General features: G+C 45.0%; 2 protein-coding genes across 12 annotated transcripts; one reads left to right on the top strand and one right to left on the bottom strand.

The window, feature by feature from the left end:
• Positions 1–9,516: 9,516 nt before the first annotated feature.
• Positions 9,517–10,954, bottom strand: LOC136499579 (uncharacterized). The gene is made up of 3 exons (XM_066495180.1): positions 10,770–10,954; positions 10,157–10,678; positions 9,517–10,063 (listed from the first exon to the last, which is right to left on the bottom strand). The coding sequence occupies exons 1-3, from the start codon at positions 10,952–10,954 to the stop codon at positions 9,517–9,519; spliced, it is 1,254 nt and encodes a 417-aa protein (XP_066351277.1).
• A 324-nt stretch (positions 10,955–11,278) lies between these two features.
• On the top strand, positions 11,279–15,400 carry LOC136501408 (cyclin-dependent kinase C-2-like). Of its 11 annotated transcripts, XR_010770266.1 has the most exons (9): positions 11,279–11,903; positions 12,095–12,216; positions 12,548–12,681; positions 12,765–12,837; positions 12,940–13,060; positions 13,145–13,261; positions 13,525–13,665; positions 13,736–13,802; positions 14,189–15,400. XR_010770266.1 is itself a non-coding variant. In XM_066496924.1 (8 exons), exons 2-5 carry the CDS (start codon positions 12,655–12,657, stop codon positions 13,251–13,253), a joined length of 330 nt encoding a protein of 109 aa, XP_066353021.1. In that variant the 5' UTR covers positions 11,279–11,903; positions 12,006–12,654; the 3' UTR covers positions 13,254–13,261; positions 13,525–13,665; positions 13,736–13,802; positions 14,189–15,400. The 11 variants fall into 11 exon arrangements, 7 of the variants coding, with proteins under 7 accessions (XP_066353021.1, XP_066353020.1, XP_066353025.1 ...); XR_010770268.1 differs by lacking the exon at positions 12,095–12,216; XR_010770265.1 differs by having other exon boundaries at positions 12,095–12,681.
• The last annotated feature ends 148 nt before the right edge of the window (positions 15,401–15,548 follow it).

Here is a 15,548-nt window from a genome sequence, read left to right as displayed (position 1 = left end):
TCGCAGATCGGCTAAATGTGCTGTGATATCTCCAGACTTAATCACTACATCATCAATGTAGATCTCCACTAATGTGCCGATGTACTCATGAAAAATAAAGTTCATAGCCCTTTGATAAGTAGCACCGGCATTTTTCAAACCAAACGTCATGACTATCCACTCGAACAACCCCACATGTCCTGGACATCTGAAAGCAGTCTTGGGAATATCCTCCTCAGCCATGAATATTTGATTGTAACCTGCATTACCATCCATGAAGCTAATAATTTGATGTCCAGCCGCAGCATCAATCAACAAATCAGCAATCGGCATTGGATAGCCATCCATCGGTGTGGCTTTGTTGAGATTCCTGAAATCAATACAAACACGAAGTTTTCCATTTTTCTTATAAACAGGAACCACATTAGAGATCCACTCTGCGTATCGACATTGCCGAATAAACTTTGCTTCAATTAATTTAGTTATTTCGGCCTTAATGTCAGGAAGTACATTAGGGTTGCATCGGCGCGCTGGCTGCTGATGTGGCCGAAATCCAGATTTGATAGGTAACCGATGTTCAACTATCGATCGGTCTAACCCAGGCATCTCAGTATAATCCCAAGCAAAACAATCTTTATATTCTTTTAACAAATCTGTTATTCGCTGCTTACACTTAGAATCTAACTTAGCACTAATAAAAGTAGGCCTCGACCTATCACCATCACCGATATCTACTTTTACTAAATCATCTGCCGATGTGAACCCTTGGCCTAATTTTCCATCATCGGCAAACCTATCCATTAAAACTCCTCTTCAGAACCGACTGCTTGGATCGGTGGAATTTCATAATCAGCAACTCTAAGGAACTCTTTTTCCCAAGCTTCTCCTGATATGCATTTAGTTCGCTCATAAGTATCTGATTCTGCCGATGCGATGATATAAGAAGAATCACCAGGGACGACCTCAATCTTATCCCCAATCCACTGTACGAGGCATTGATGCATTGTAGAAGGAACACAACAATTAGCATGAATCCAATCCCTCCCTAGAAGCAGATTATATGCACCCTTGCCATTGATAACAAAGAACGTCGTTGGCAAGGTTTTGCTGCCGATGGTCAATTCAACGCACACTGCCCCTTTAGCCGGTGACACATTGCCTTCAAAATCTTTCAACATCATATCGGTTTTGGTCAAGTCTTGCTCCCCCCTACCAAGTTTCCGATACATCACGTAAGGCATAATATTAATCGCAGCCCCTCCATCAATAAGTACCTTAGACACAGGCTGCCCATCAACTCTGCCCTTCACAAATAAAGCTTTAAGATGCTGTCTCTCGTCATCGGTAGGTTTCTCAAAAACAGCCATCATTGGATCTAGTGTTAGCTGAGCCACTTGATCAGAGAGAACAACTTCTTCCTCATTATCAGATATTGCCAGAAACTCCATCGGCAACATGAATACCATATTAACATCTGCCGATGGACCCTTATTTTTGTGTTTTACCTGCCACTGCTGATGACCAGGCCTTTCATTGGAGGAATTTTCCTCCTGGTATAAATCCTCCTGACGCTCACGTTGCATCCTCCTTCTCTACGTCTTTGTCAGACCCTCTGGGCACCATCGAGGAAACTTGGTCTTCCAAACCGGCTGATAACAAGTCCTAGTTGGTTCTACGCGACGTATATTAGGGTCCCTGTAGAATATTTCCTCATCGGGAACTCTTGCGTTTGCCATCTCCTCAAGCTCCTCTTGATTCCTTGGAAAATATCCAGCGCGTTTACCAAGCCTCTCATGTACACTAAGTCTGCCCCCCAGTCGATCATGCACTGATGCTCTGCCTCTGATCGGCTCGTTGATAGACAAACCCTGATTACCACGTTGAAACCTCCTTTCTGAACGATTGACTCCGTAATAACCATTACACTCAGGGCAATTTTCAACAGTTGGCAATTTAATACCTTCTTCCCAGCAATGGATGAAGAACGGACATCTCCAATGATCTTTATGTCGATTCCACTCTTCCTGACGTCTCATTTCTTGCTGTTGCCGATATCGGTCATTACGTTGATGCCAACCCTCCTGCTGCCCTCGATGAGTAATCACAATGCCAGGTCGAGGAGGTTTTTTGGAACTACTGCTTTCTCCTAGCAAACCCTTACTTTTTGCATCATCGGTAGTTATCCGATGTTGGGGGTCTACTGACGCATTTTTCTCAGCAGCCTCTGACGTCAATACCTTGGTCTTTCCTTTGGCATCCAACATATTTGCTGGAAAAGGGTGTTGATCAATTTTCATCGGCTTCTGGGTCTTGGAAGTACCAAACTTAATTCTCCCAGATTCAATAGCCGATTGTAACTGTTGCCTGAATACCTTGCACTCATTTGTACTGTGTGAAGTTGCATTGTGCCATTTGCAGTACAAAATCTTCTTCAACTCTTCTGCCGATGGGATCACGTGATTAGGTGACAACTTAATTTGGCCCTCTTGAAGCAGAAGATCAAATATTTTATCGGCCTTGGTGATATCAAAGGTAAACTTTTCTGGCTCTTTTTGACCAAAGGGACATGATATCGGCTTTTTATTCTTAACCCACTCAGCTAAGCCGATAACTGGTTCTTCATCAGAGTCAGAGTCTCCTACTTCTTCAACAAATGATACCTTTTTACTCTAGTTCTTTTTAGGTTCAAAAACCCTAGTATCTTGATCAGAGATCCTTTGCACAAGATGACTGAGGCTTTCAAATTCCTGAGAAGCATATCTGTCCTTAAGATGTGGCAATAACCCCTGGAAAGCTAAATCGGCAAGCTGCCGATCATCCAGCACCAGGCTGTAGCACTTATTTTTTACATCTCGTAGCCTTTGTACAAAGCTCTCTACCGATTCATCATTACGCTGTCTCAATTTTACTAAATCGGTAAGCTTCTTTTCATGGATTCCAGCAAAGAAATACTTGTGGAATTGTTTTTCTAGATCAACCCAAGTAATAATAGAATTTGGTGGCAATGAAATGAACCATGTAAATGCTGATCCAGACAAAGATGATGAAAATAATCGAACTCTTAATTCATCTCTGTTAGCTGCCTCTCCACATTGAATAATGAAGCGATTGACATGTTCCATTGTTGATGTATCATCTTGCCCAGAGAATTTAGTGAAATCTGGTACCTTGTACCGATTTGGGAGAGGAATTAAATCGTATGCAGGAGGGTATGGAGTCCGATAAGAATAAGTATTGACCTTGGGCTTTATCCCAAACTGATCCTTCATAATCTCTGCTATCTTATCGGCCCAAAAAGCATCAGCCTCCTGCTGACGAACTGGTTGAATTTCTACAGGAGGTGCCTGCTGACATCCCTCCACATATCTTTGTGGCCCACGATCTCCAGCAATCGGCATATTTGCCGCTACTTGTGGTCCATTAACCTGTTGGAAAGGATTCATCGGCTGGGCTGCCGATGCTTGATTCTGGAAACCAGCTTGCATATGACCCTGTTGAATCCCTGCAACCTGCTGATTTCGCTGAACTGTATGTTGAACAGGTAACTGTCCTGACCAATCATTATTAGAACTCATCGGTACAAAACCTACCGATGGCTGGTAATTTGCTGATATTGTTGGATAATTATAACTGGTTTGAGGCATGAACTGAACCCCAGTTTGACTCATAGCAGGGGCTTTCTGCTGCATCGGCAGTACGCTCGCCGATGGACTTGAATTGAATGTTTGAATCATAGGCATCTGGAAACCTCCTGGAGTTGGTTGTACAGAAGTAGTTGCGGCATATTGAGGCACTTGAGCCATCGGCGAAACGGCCGATGATATAGGCGCTCTTCCTGCTGCATCAAATACTTGAGGTAATCTAGGATTGAAAGCAGACGACTCTGGAGGCATGCCATATCCCCACCAATTAGTAGGAATCTGGTTATTCTGAGACACAGGGCCTGACATAGCTGATGCCGATAGATCTGTATTAAGCTGAATTCGCCCTCCTGGTAGTACCTGATCTGATTGTATCGGTGTAGATTGAATATTAGGTGAACCTGCCAATACTGGAGGGGAAGTAGCTTCTGTACCCACAACGGCCGAAGGAGCCGATGGAGTTTTGACAGATGCCGGCTCTGGTTGATGATAGGCAGGCCCAACGTAATGTGGTGCCGCTTGTCCTTCTTTGAGAGTTCGAACCACAGCATTATGAACAGTATTGGACAGCACATTGGAATGATTAATCAAAGCATGATTTACTGCAGAATTAACCATCTCTTGAAGTTTACCAGGATTGGAGTCAAAGGTAACCTGCCGAGGCAACGGCAAATCTTGCTTCTGGATGACTTGTCCACTCTTGTTCAAGCTAAACGATCTCAGACAAAGCTGCTTGTATTCTTCTACAGCCTTCTCCATAGCCTGCCTCTGTTCTTCCTTGAGATCTTCTTCTGATACTGCGATGATGTTCCCTGGATCGATCTCGGAATTGAACATATTGATTGATTTGTCCCACCGAGCGTGCCAAAAGATGTGTTGATGCAAAAGTGATCTGCAAACACAAAGGGCTAATACCCGAATCGATATCCAAAGCGTGCCAGTCGATTTGACCTGCTAATCGACAAGGATGAAGACACGAACACTTTGGTCCTGACAACAGCGATACGCCCGGAAGTCACGGCCAAGAGGTGCTCACACGGAACTCGAGAATCGCCGAAGGTCGCACTGAAGCGATGCAGCTCGCCGAATCAATGAGAACTCGTAAAAAGGAAAAATATGCAAATTGACGAAGTCGCCGAAAAGTAAGTAGATGCAAATAGGAGTAAAAAGTTGGTTTTGATATTGATTGATATTTTTTATTACATTGCCCCTTACTCCATATTTATACCCTGATCTAAAGAGACACAACCAAACACAACTAGGACACCAATCCCATATCTAAGGAAACACGTGACTCTTACACGAATCATAACCTAACAAATATAGAAAAGGAAATCAACTCCTATCTATTTCCCTGTCCGCCTCAATTACGATGGAAATCTCACTGTCCTCCTTCCCATCGGCATATTCCCTGCTTCATCGGCAGTAGTCTTCAAGTCTTCCTTCATCGGCATACTCCCTGTTTCATCGGCAGTAGTCGTCAAGTCTTCCTTCATCGGCATACTCCCTGTCTCATCGGCAGTAGTCTTCAAGCCTCCTTTCATCGGCATCGACAACAACTCCTCCAACCTCATCGGCAACGCCCGAGTCCAAATCAACCTTTCCATCGATCATCACCAACTATCGGCAACCATTTTTACAAACTGGCTTTCATTGGCTATCAAAGTATTCAATAACCTTCCCCTTGCCGATTGGTCCACTCCGATTATTTTGACACGTGCAAAAAACGGTGTCAACAACATGCTATCCCTGGCATGGTCTGCCATGTCAGCAGGACAGGCTCAAGGGAAAAGGAAGACCCAGCACCTTCGAAGCACCATCTCTACCTTTGGGTTTTTCCTCTTTCTCCCATCTGTAATCCCCTACTCTCCCTTGGTCTATAAAAGGGAGGACAGGACACCCCACTAAGGCACGGATCGATTTTCATACACAACACACAGCTAAGCAGCAACCGAGCTCTTGGCGTCCTTTCGACCCTTCCATCAGAGACTAGGGACATGTCCCTCTCTCGACCATTTGTACCCCCTACTATGAACCTTTTTTGGTGCTAATAACATGAGCAGCAGTAAACTGGACATAGGGACATTCTGCTCGAACCAGTATAAACCTTGTGTCCTTTAGTACACCATCCGGGCCTAACGCGTAACAAATACAAATTTACTAGTTGGTGTTTATTCGAAACACCGACATGCTGGCTCACAAGATACAGCCAGAGTTGTGTCCTTGCTTGTATTATCATAAATCACCAATCCACCAACCCTTGGGATTTCATTCTAGTGACAAGGACCTACCTTCAAGTTGAGAGATTAAGCTCTGTTATAGCTGCCATTTCTTATTCATATTAGACCACTGACCAAGAGGAAGCCATAATAATAATGAGAGATAAGATGTAGCTCACTTGGAAAAAACCATGTTCTTATTCCTTTACTTGTGTTCAGCTTTGTCATTGGTATGACAATCCATTCTGTCAGACCCATCATAGGCTGTGTAAGGTATTATTGCCGTCACTTCAACAACTGAAAAGGTTTTGTCTAAAGTCGCCACTAGGACACTTGTTAGGAAGGCCTGGGAATGACCCTCTAGCCCTCCAATCTGAAAAAGCAGGAATGCAGGAAAATCATCACATTAACTACGCCATTCTTGAGCACCAATCAGTATCGTCCTAGATTCTCATGTGTTGAGTATCAAACAAAAGATCCCATGTTCGGTTGGTCAGATCAATTCGGCTTTACCCATTCATTGTTTTATCAAGGCAAGACAAAAAGGGACAGTTTTCTTATCTTTTGAGGTCTCAACGAACAATTCTTAAATCATTAACTGATGTAGAAATGGGACAAGTTATTACCGGTTTGAGGGGGACAATGGTTTTCTAGGTTGTTTCACCAATTTGTTGAATTGGAATGGAGCTCACGACCGTGAAACCCCTCATTGTTTGATGGCAACTATCTTGTTCCCTTCAGGGAGAAATACTACTTCTTGTTTTTCTTGTTCCTGTTGTTCTTCTTTCTCGAAGAGATGGGTGCACCGCCTTGGAGAAGGTAGTGTGCCTATCGATGACTCCTTTCCATTGTATGGGAGGATATCTTCTTTGTTGTAGCTAAACTGATGTATGAATAAGGAGAGTGTGAATAGGGATTGGAGAATGCCTTGCAATGAATTACGGATCCTTCTTGTATGTCCTCGAGAGGAGCCTCTAATAACCTTTCCACACCAGTTTGAGGGAATCCAATCCAGGTGGGAACTCCTAGAATGGGGTTAGAACTTGTTTTTCTTCATAAATATGGGAATCTGTCATCGAACTATCACTGGTATGATCTGTTGTCGATTGACCAGCATCAGGTATCGGCTAATGGCATTTTAGAAAGCTTCTCTTCACTAGTTGGGTTCCTACCGATTACTAATAATAAGAGTAGTGGTGCCTTTAGATTGATTTTCTTGTCTGTCTTTGAATGAGAGATGCATAAACTAAAGAAAAGATATGCCTATCTGGATAAATAAATCAAGGTGCTATTATATTACTAGGGGCGATCCTCTTTTGGTGGGGCAAAAGGAACGAAGAGAAGAGGTTTAGTATAAGAACAGGGGAAGGGTTGGAAAAAGATGAATCGGACTTGGCAGATTGAACTGAAGACTATAAAGGAGGAAGAAAGCCCATAATTATCATGTATGACATGGTTGTTCTTATCATGGTGAAACTGTTGGAAAAAGGTTACTGTGATTTTCTATCTCTTAGTTGACTACGGAGCTTCTTCATCCCGACCTATCTATATGTGAAAAGCACTCCGCCAGAATCCTCGTAGTACTAAGTCGTGGCTTACAAGCTAGCCCCTACTCCTTGTTTGGGCAAGATCTATATGGTTTACCAACCTGGCATAGACACCAGATCCTTTTTATCAAGCGTGCAGGACCAGTGAAGAAAAAAGATTTGCAAAAACACACATGAAACATATTGAACTCCTAAGAAACACCTGACCTCAGGTGCTTTTTTTTTCCTTCTGGATGGTTCTGATGTAGTGAACAGCTTCCGACCATTATGACCTTTTATTTCATTTTTTATTTTCTATAGGAACTCACTACTGCTGCATTTCAAATGTGCCTGCCTATTGCCTTAATTTACAGACCTCTGCGATTCACATATAGCCACACTAATGTAAGACAGCTCAATCGAGTCTAGCATGAGATATAAAATCACACTAGCCAATCAAAAAAGTAGCCAAACAAAGCCAGGTAGTTTTCATCCACAAGTACACATGTGAACAAGTAGAAAGAGCTTATTTGGTAGTGGGGAACTCTTGCATTATCTGAGTGTATATGCCTTTTCAAAACTAACATCATAGGAACTTTAAGAAAAAGATATTGTTTTAGCAGCTCATATTTCTATTTTACTGCTCAACTGGCTCTTAAACATAAAAGGTCACTCACCCAGAAAGGTCAGTTTTCTTACTAACCCACTTTAAAAGCCAGATCATATGCGGCGATATACTATGGCTGAAAGAAAACGAAGACAATAAAGCTTTCCCAGTGAGAAAACGGAGGACTTTACACACTTTTGCTTAGTACCAAAGAAGCTTGTTGAAAGCGCTCGCTTCGTGAAAACAAAGCAGAAGGAAGTATACAGAATTTGGATACATCACTAACTATAGTGAAAAGGATCTTTGGAGTTTTTACGATGTTCCAATCAATGGGTAAGAAGATCCGCCCACAATATGTTCATCTCTTGCTTCAAAGACTAGTTCTTCCGAAGGAGAGAAAGGAAGAGTAGTTGTAAGATAACACCGAGAATAGTTACGAGCCATATGTGAGTGTGCAAAAAGTACGATTTACCTAACAAGCATTTCTTTTTTGAATTCATTAGCAACAAGCTGTTTGTGTATCACTTTGAACTGGGAATTCATTTATTGCTTTTTCACTGAAGTACTCTTGCTTTTGAACTCGGGCGAATCCCTCCTTTTCCTCCACTCTCACCATTATACCTCCACCTGCTTGACAAGAAGGTAGTAGAGGGAGTGATGGTGATTGAGAAAATATATGGTATTTGGGGGATACAATACGAAACTATGTTATGTCAGGTATGCGAAGGGCATACTAATAGGAATTCCGAAGATCAAAAGAATGGATAGATGTGGGTACCTGCTGCGAGATAAAGTAAGGAACCTTCTTCTTTCAGTATGCAAGAGTATCGGTATTCAAATAAGATGGTCGAGGATGGAGGGCAACAAGCTGGGGAAACAGTCAGGTACAGGGATTAGTACTCTCTTTATCCGATGAAGGCAGAGTCAGAGCTTACATTCCCATTACAATGTGGAAAGAGAAACTCTCCTTTGACAATTTGAAAGAGAAAAATCGGCGAAGAACAAAGAAAAGATGGGTGATCCCCTTCAAAGCATTTGGCCTATCGCGAAAGAACTGAAGCCAATACTTTTTATCATAGTAGATCCTGCGTCCATAAAACCGCGTGCTTTTAAGCTTATAGCAGAGACCGAAGTGACGAATACATCAGCGTACGCCGGCGCTGGAGCCTGGGTGGCCGCCCAGGGTCGCCGGGCCCTGGGTCCGCCATTGCTCGCGTCCTATTTGCTCTTGTCACTTGGTGCATCAGGAAAGGACAGAACACGAGGTTGTTCGACCACCGGTCAGCAAGGGCTCGTGGTTGATAAAGGCATGTCAAAGAGCAGACAACACTGGAAACCATATGTGGGATGAGAAGTAGCAATTCTGGATTTCAATCTTAAACAAAACTATTAATAGAAAGCCTATATATATCAATAAATCACAAGCTGGCCCTCCCCTTCTGATCTAGCTCTTGATATATCTGCATTTGCTTAGCGCCTGAGTAGAAGACGACGGTATCTGCTCAGCATGCTGAGACGAGGAACAGCCGACGCCAACCTTGCCTCTAGGGCTCTAGGCGCGAACGACGAGGAACGGTGGTCTTTCTACCATTCTCCTGCAATGGCGGCGCTGCCTCCTGCCGCTTACGCATCATAACCGACAACTTCTCCATCCTCTGCATTGCCGGGGTCGCGAACACCGACGAGTCCACGCAGCCAAACCGAACCGACGACGAGCCGCGCTGCAGGGCGTGCGAGCTCATGCTGGCGAGAAAGCACGCGCGGCCCGTCTTCCTGTACTCGCGCTCGCCCGACACGCGCCGGCTCAGCTCGTGCAGCTCAGCCACCAGCGCCGTGCACATCGCGTCGCCGGACAGCGCCGCCGCCGACCGGCTCAGCGACTCCCTGCGCGCGTCGAGGATCCAAGCGGCCTCGGCGTGGGCGCCGCGCTCGGCTGCCTCCCGCGTCAGATCCATGTCCTCCGCCGCCGCCACGCGGAGGAGCTGCCGCTCGACCTCCTTGCACCGCGCCATGTCCGTCGGCTTCACCTCGACGGGCCTCTCGATCTCGACGTATATGTCGACGTCTGCCAGTTCCACGTCCACAGGCTGCCTGCTCGCCACGTCAATGTAACTGCAGCGAACCTTGACAAGTCGGATGGCGCTGTGGTCGGCGTCACCAAGTCATGGCACGTCCAAAAAGAACAGGATGCGCCTCTCCTCATCGGCGTAGAGCTCACCGACGTAGACCCAGGTTTGATCGTACGGACGTTCAAGGCCGTTCTTGTAGCGGCCGGACTTGACCGCCGTGACGTTGATAACGTCGTCGTTGACGGGGTTAATCGAGCATTCGATCTCGACCTTTGAATCCTTCCCACTAACCGATAGTAGCCCGGCGATGCACTGCGCCAACGCGTCCTGGATCCCAGCGAGGTCCTCGATGAAGGAGAAGGTGCCGCCGGTAACCTCCGAGATGCTGTGCATGGCCGCCGCATCGACGCCGGAGCCCAACCCGAACGTGTGCACCGGAGTGCGCCGCGCGCTGTTGAGGCTGTAGAAAAATTGCGGCACGACGCAGCTTTCATGGCCGTCCGAGACAAGGATCATGGCGGCCACGTCGTTCCAGTGCAGGCAGCCGCCGAGCACCTTTGCCGCCTCTTCGAGGCCGGCGCGGACGTTGGTCGAGGCGCCGGAGGCTTGGAAGGCCTCCACAACGCTTGGCCACGGCCTTCCCCTCCGCCGTCATGCAAGTCATGGGGTTCGTCATCGACCGCCTCGGCCCCCGCGAGCCTGAGGGGCCGAGGCGGTCGATGACGAACCCCATGACGCGCTTCACCTGCACCAGCTTGGCGCCCGCCAACATGCTCTCGCTGACGTTGGGAACCGCCGGGTACTCGCAGTGCGCGTTGAGGACAAGCACCCCGTTCCGCGATGCGTGCGCCGGCGGCGGCTCCACTGGAGCCTCGTCGTCGTCGTAGACGACGGAGCTCATCGTGGCCGTCATGGAGTTAACCTCTCTCCTTGCCTTGATCCAATTCAATCTCCAAGGAATATATCTCCTCGCGAAAAAAAAAAATTCTTTATCTACCGCCGGGAAGGAGATAATCTTTATAGTAGTATTTCTGGAAAGAAGTAAACTAATTTTAGAAACTAATCTTCACTAACTATACGAAAAAGCCTCCGGCGGCGTTGCCTGCAACCACTGCGACGGTTAGGGAAGCCAACTGAACGACCGAACGAGAAACTGGACCAGTGCCGTCTGGCTGGGAGTTTTGTTTATCTCTCATCTCTTCACAACTAAAAAGACTAAAGAGTAGACATTTTTTGGTGCCACAATTGCCTTCGGGTCGTCGGTCTGACGAACCCTGCCATCCCGCGACTCATCGCGCCTTCGCTTCGCCCAGCGTGCGCAGAAATCACGCGCGCGACGATATCGGCGAAAGAAGGAAAGAAATCGCCCACGCGATGATCCCGGCTAAAGAAGCCAACAGAAATCAATCGGATCTCTTTCCCAGAAAGAGCGTGATCGACGCGATCCCATAGCGCTATTTCTCGCCCTCGCTCCTCCGTCACACGGCACGTCGTCCAGGGCGCGCACGACGGCTTCGCCTAGCTGAGGGTGCCCCGCTAGGCTAGGGCGCGACGCACAGCAAAAGCACCGCCCTGAGCCACAAGCCCGTGATCCAGCGCTGCCCGCCGTCGATGTGCATCTTGCGGCGCTACCACGATGCCTCCACTCCTCAAGCATGCGCGGCCATCAGTCTCCACCTCCCTCCAGCACCCGACTAGCAGGATCCAGGATTCGGCCGGTCTCTCTCTGCTCACAGACCCACGATCGACACTCCTTGCGCCCCATGATGGAATCATCCGGCGATGGCGGCTCTTGTTCGCCGCCGCCCTTGGTGCGGATGGGGCGCCCCGGCCCTTCGTCAGCGCCCGTCATATATCTTTAGGTAATTCCCTTACTCGTCAGGAAGTAATAGTTGCTGTGCTGCTGTCGCTCATCTGTCTTGCCGTGCTGCTCCTCGGCGCGCTGCTTGCGCCGTTCTTCTTAGTGTCATCCTCGTGGCCGGCATCGGTAGGTGGCATTAGGATTTAGGATGCGGGAGTAGGCTGGTTTGACTATTACGTGATGGTGCTGTAGTGGACGGCGGACACCATCTGCTGCAAGAGCACCTACACCGTCTCTCACCTCCGTGGCCATGTCTACGTCCACGATCACCTCCCTGGAGCTGCACACAGCGTATTCAACAGTATGCTCATGAGGTATATCCTACCGAATGTTAATAGAAGTTTTTTTTATGAGATTTGTGCTTGCTTCATAATCTGAGCTAGCCTCTGAAGTCTGAATAAAAGCAACTATTGCTTGCATGTCATATTCTTACAACTAAAAAGAGTAAAAGGTGGACACTGTTTCGTGTGACCAAGTATGGCGAGCTCTATTCTTGTTTCCACTGCTTTGTTTTTTTTTGGTTAAGTTCTAAAAAGAGTAAAAGGTGGACACTGTTTCGTGTGACCAAGTATGGCGAGCTCTATTCTTGTTTCCACTGCTTTGTTTTTTTTGGTTAAGTTAGAGCAGTAGTAATGGTTGGCACAGATTGTTGTGGTTTTGAATTAGTTGACGGTAACAAGTACAAGGGGAGCATTTACATGGTTTTTGAGTATATGGACCATGACCTCACCGGGCTTGCTGATTGGCCATGAATGCGGTTCACTGTGCCACAGATTAAGGTATAACCACCTATCCAAGTAACTGGCTGTGCTTTGCTTTGGATGTGTCATGGTTTTATCACTGATGAAATGCCTTGTTCCAGTGTTTCATGAGACAGCTGCTTACAGGCCTGCACTATTGTCATGTCAACCAAGTTCTGAATCGAGATATCAAAGGTCTTAACTGCACACATCTCTGCTGGGTTTTTCTTGCTTTCCTTATTCCTGTTATTTGTGCCTTGTTAAGCTAACATATTGTATTCGATACTTTGTTTGTAGGATCTAACCTTTTGATAGACAATGAGGGTAACCTGAAGCTTGCTGATTTTGGCCTTGCAAGATCATTCTCGAGTGATCACATTGGAAACCTTACTAGCGGTGTGAGTACTTTGTGGCATAGGTATTGTTTACTTTTATAGGTTTTTTATCATATTTACAGTTGTTATCTCAAGCTTCTTATTGTTTTCCTGGATTGTGGCTGCAGACCTCCAGAGTTGCTGCTTGGAAGCACAAAATATGGTCCAGCCGTTGACATGTGGTCAGTGGGCTGTATTTTGGTAGAACTTCTCAATGGAAGCCAATATTGCCTGTAAAGAATGAGGTAGACTTTTTTTTTTGACAATGTTTGTAACCGTGACCCCTGCCGAAACTTTGTATGCAATGTTTATTTTTTTAGTTAGTGGATGCCAACAGATCAGTTAATATTTTCTTAATGTAGGCAGAAATGAAAGTAACCTGAAGTGATTTGACGTTTTCTCAAATAAAGTTTTTTCCTATGCCACTTACTTGTAATATTAGAAATTGACTAGCTACCTCATTCTTACCATATCGAGTGCTGCATAATTTAATACATCCTCCTCACAGCTAGGATTTTAGGCAAACATCAAGGGATAGTGCCCCCTCGACTAACTGTGGCTGCTGGGAACTCAAGTGCTTCTACTGGTCTGAACAACTCAGTGTTGTTGAAGTTGAGAGACCGATGTAACTTGCGAGAAGACAGGCAATGTGATTTCAGATACCCACACTATTTCTTTTGGTCACAGAAATATGTTCTGATGATAGTTCACTATTACAGGCACAAATTTGTTGAGCTCATTTGCATTCATCTGTACTGCGTAATAGCCATCTGTTCACTTTTACAGGTCTGTATGTGTGCTATCATCTGTACTGCATAATATATAGCCATCTGTATCTGATACTGATATGTGTTATTAGTCAAACTGAAGAGTGGTATTTTTTAGTTCTGTTCAGTGAACCAGTTTAAACTTTGGGTGTGGATATATCATATTGTGAAACGATTACATTCATAACCATATAGATAAAAATGGGAGGGTGCTACCATCATGTCTTCGCGATAGCTTTTTTGGTAACCCGTCAATCGTGTCCAATTTTCGTGTGTAGATATTTCCCTTTATTATTATCTAGCCTTTCTTTGCTTTTGTGCAGTTGATGTGGACACCAACTTGTTATCCTACATCGTCTCCTGTGGTTCTGACTTCTGATGGAATGGCATTGTTACCTATTGCAGCTCTTGGACTACGGCATGAGGGACGAATCAGAACTGCACCAGTAGAGCGGCATTGTTTTCGTTCTGATTTGTTTCAAGCGGCGATAAGCGATACGGAATCCCTCGTTATTCGTTATGATTTATTTCTTGACTCTGTTTTTTAACTTTGAGTTGCATAAGCCTGATCGGCAATCAGGCATACCACTGTTGCCTACCCAGCAAGAGCATAGGAATAGATTCGATGCAATTTGATTTGGGTTGATGTTACGGCTAGCCCTTGTGACATATGCAGCTCTAGCGATCACTTATTTTTGTATCATAGCCAAGCTGCAGAATGTAGCTGGACTTTTAATAAGGACCATCATTCAGCTTTTCTATTTCAGCTAAGCTGCATAATTTCTAGAAAGCAATCTAGAAAGTCTTGACAAATTGGAAGTTATAGCATCACTAAATCAGTACACCATAGGTGTAGCCTACAGAAAGCAAGGCAAGGCTTTCTGATCGAGTTAACAGAAAGTGGTCTGGAAAATTGCCACAACTTTCACATCTAAACTAAACAAATAGCATATAGTTGATAGTTGGAATAAGATAAGAGGGAGACGCTTGGGCGAGACAGGCTGAATTGCAGTGTACCACACACTGAACTGTAGAGTCACATGTGAATACGTATTGCTCATTGTTCAGCAAATTGTAATACTCACTTAATTAATATATTTTCACCGGTTTACATATTATCTCACTGTCATGTCTATTGTCCACACTAATATGAATGCAAGTAAAAGAATATATTGTTTTCACTCCTGTCTATTGTTCATGGTTCGGCAATTGTAACCGGGATTGGTTTGATAGTTGATTTTCATATTCAAAATATATTTAATGGTATGACTGGTTACTAATTACAAGTCTGGGTGTCTCCAAATTTCAGGTAAACAGCACAAGAACAGAGATTGCAAGGTTCAGAAGAGCAGAGATTGCTGCAGGTAGCTTCGGATGGTCAACTGATCAATATACAATGATTTGGCTTACACAAACACGAAAAGCACAGAACTGCACAACATAGGCATAGCTCGTGCTCTTGTTTGTTTCCTGTTCATTCTGTGTTGAGTTGTAGTTTAATTTTTGTCGACTAATAGGAGTCTGGTTGCAGAAACTCAGGTAATTTCATTGTTGGTCAACTGATGTTTGATTCATTGCAATAGCTCCGATCTAAAGAAATCCATTTTTCTTTTCCTATTCTGAATGTTACACTTTTTTTTTGCATCATCTTTTCCTATTCTGAATGTTATATACAGTTAATTGATTAGTGTGGCTCTGAACCTATTCCTTCACCTCTTACCATCCTAGCTAATTTTACATGCCAGGTAAATTAAAAAAATCATTT

Source organism: Miscanthus floridulus, chromosome 13 (genome assembly GCF_019320115.1).
Source record: "Miscanthus floridulus cultivar M001 chromosome 13, ASM1932011v1, whole genome shotgun sequence".
Taxonomy (NCBI): Eukaryota; Viridiplantae; Streptophyta; class Magnoliopsida; order Poales; family Poaceae; genus Miscanthus; species Miscanthus floridulus.
This window is presented reverse-complemented; position numbering and strand designations above follow the sequence as displayed.

Excerpts from the sequence above, each read along its gene's own strand:
- LOC136501408 (XM_066496924.1), top strand. The coding sequence starts at position 12,655 with ATGCGGTTCACTGTGCCACAGATTAAG. Across the intron at positions 12,838-12,939 it reads TCTGAATCGAGATATCAAAG|GATCTAACCTTTTGATAGAC; the intron begins GTCTTAACTGCA and ends CTTTGTTTGTAG. Across the intron at positions 13,061-13,144 it reads GTGAGTACTTTGTGGCATAG|ACCTCCAGAGTTGCTGCTTG; the intron begins GTATTGTTTACT and ends TTGTGGCTGCAG.
- LOC136499579 (XM_066495180.1), bottom strand. The coding sequence starts at position 10,954 with ATGACGGCCACGATGAGCTCCGTCGTCTACGACGACGACGAGGCTCCA. Across the intron at positions 10,679-10,769 it reads CAGGTGAAGCGCGTCATGGG|GCCGTGGCCAAGCGTTGTGG; the intron begins GTTCGTCATCGA and ends GCGGAGGGGAAG. Across the intron at positions 10,064-10,156 it reads GATGAGGAGAGGCGCATCCT|GCAGCCTGTGGACGTGGAAC; the intron begins GTTCTTTTTGGA and ends CGTGGCGAGCAG.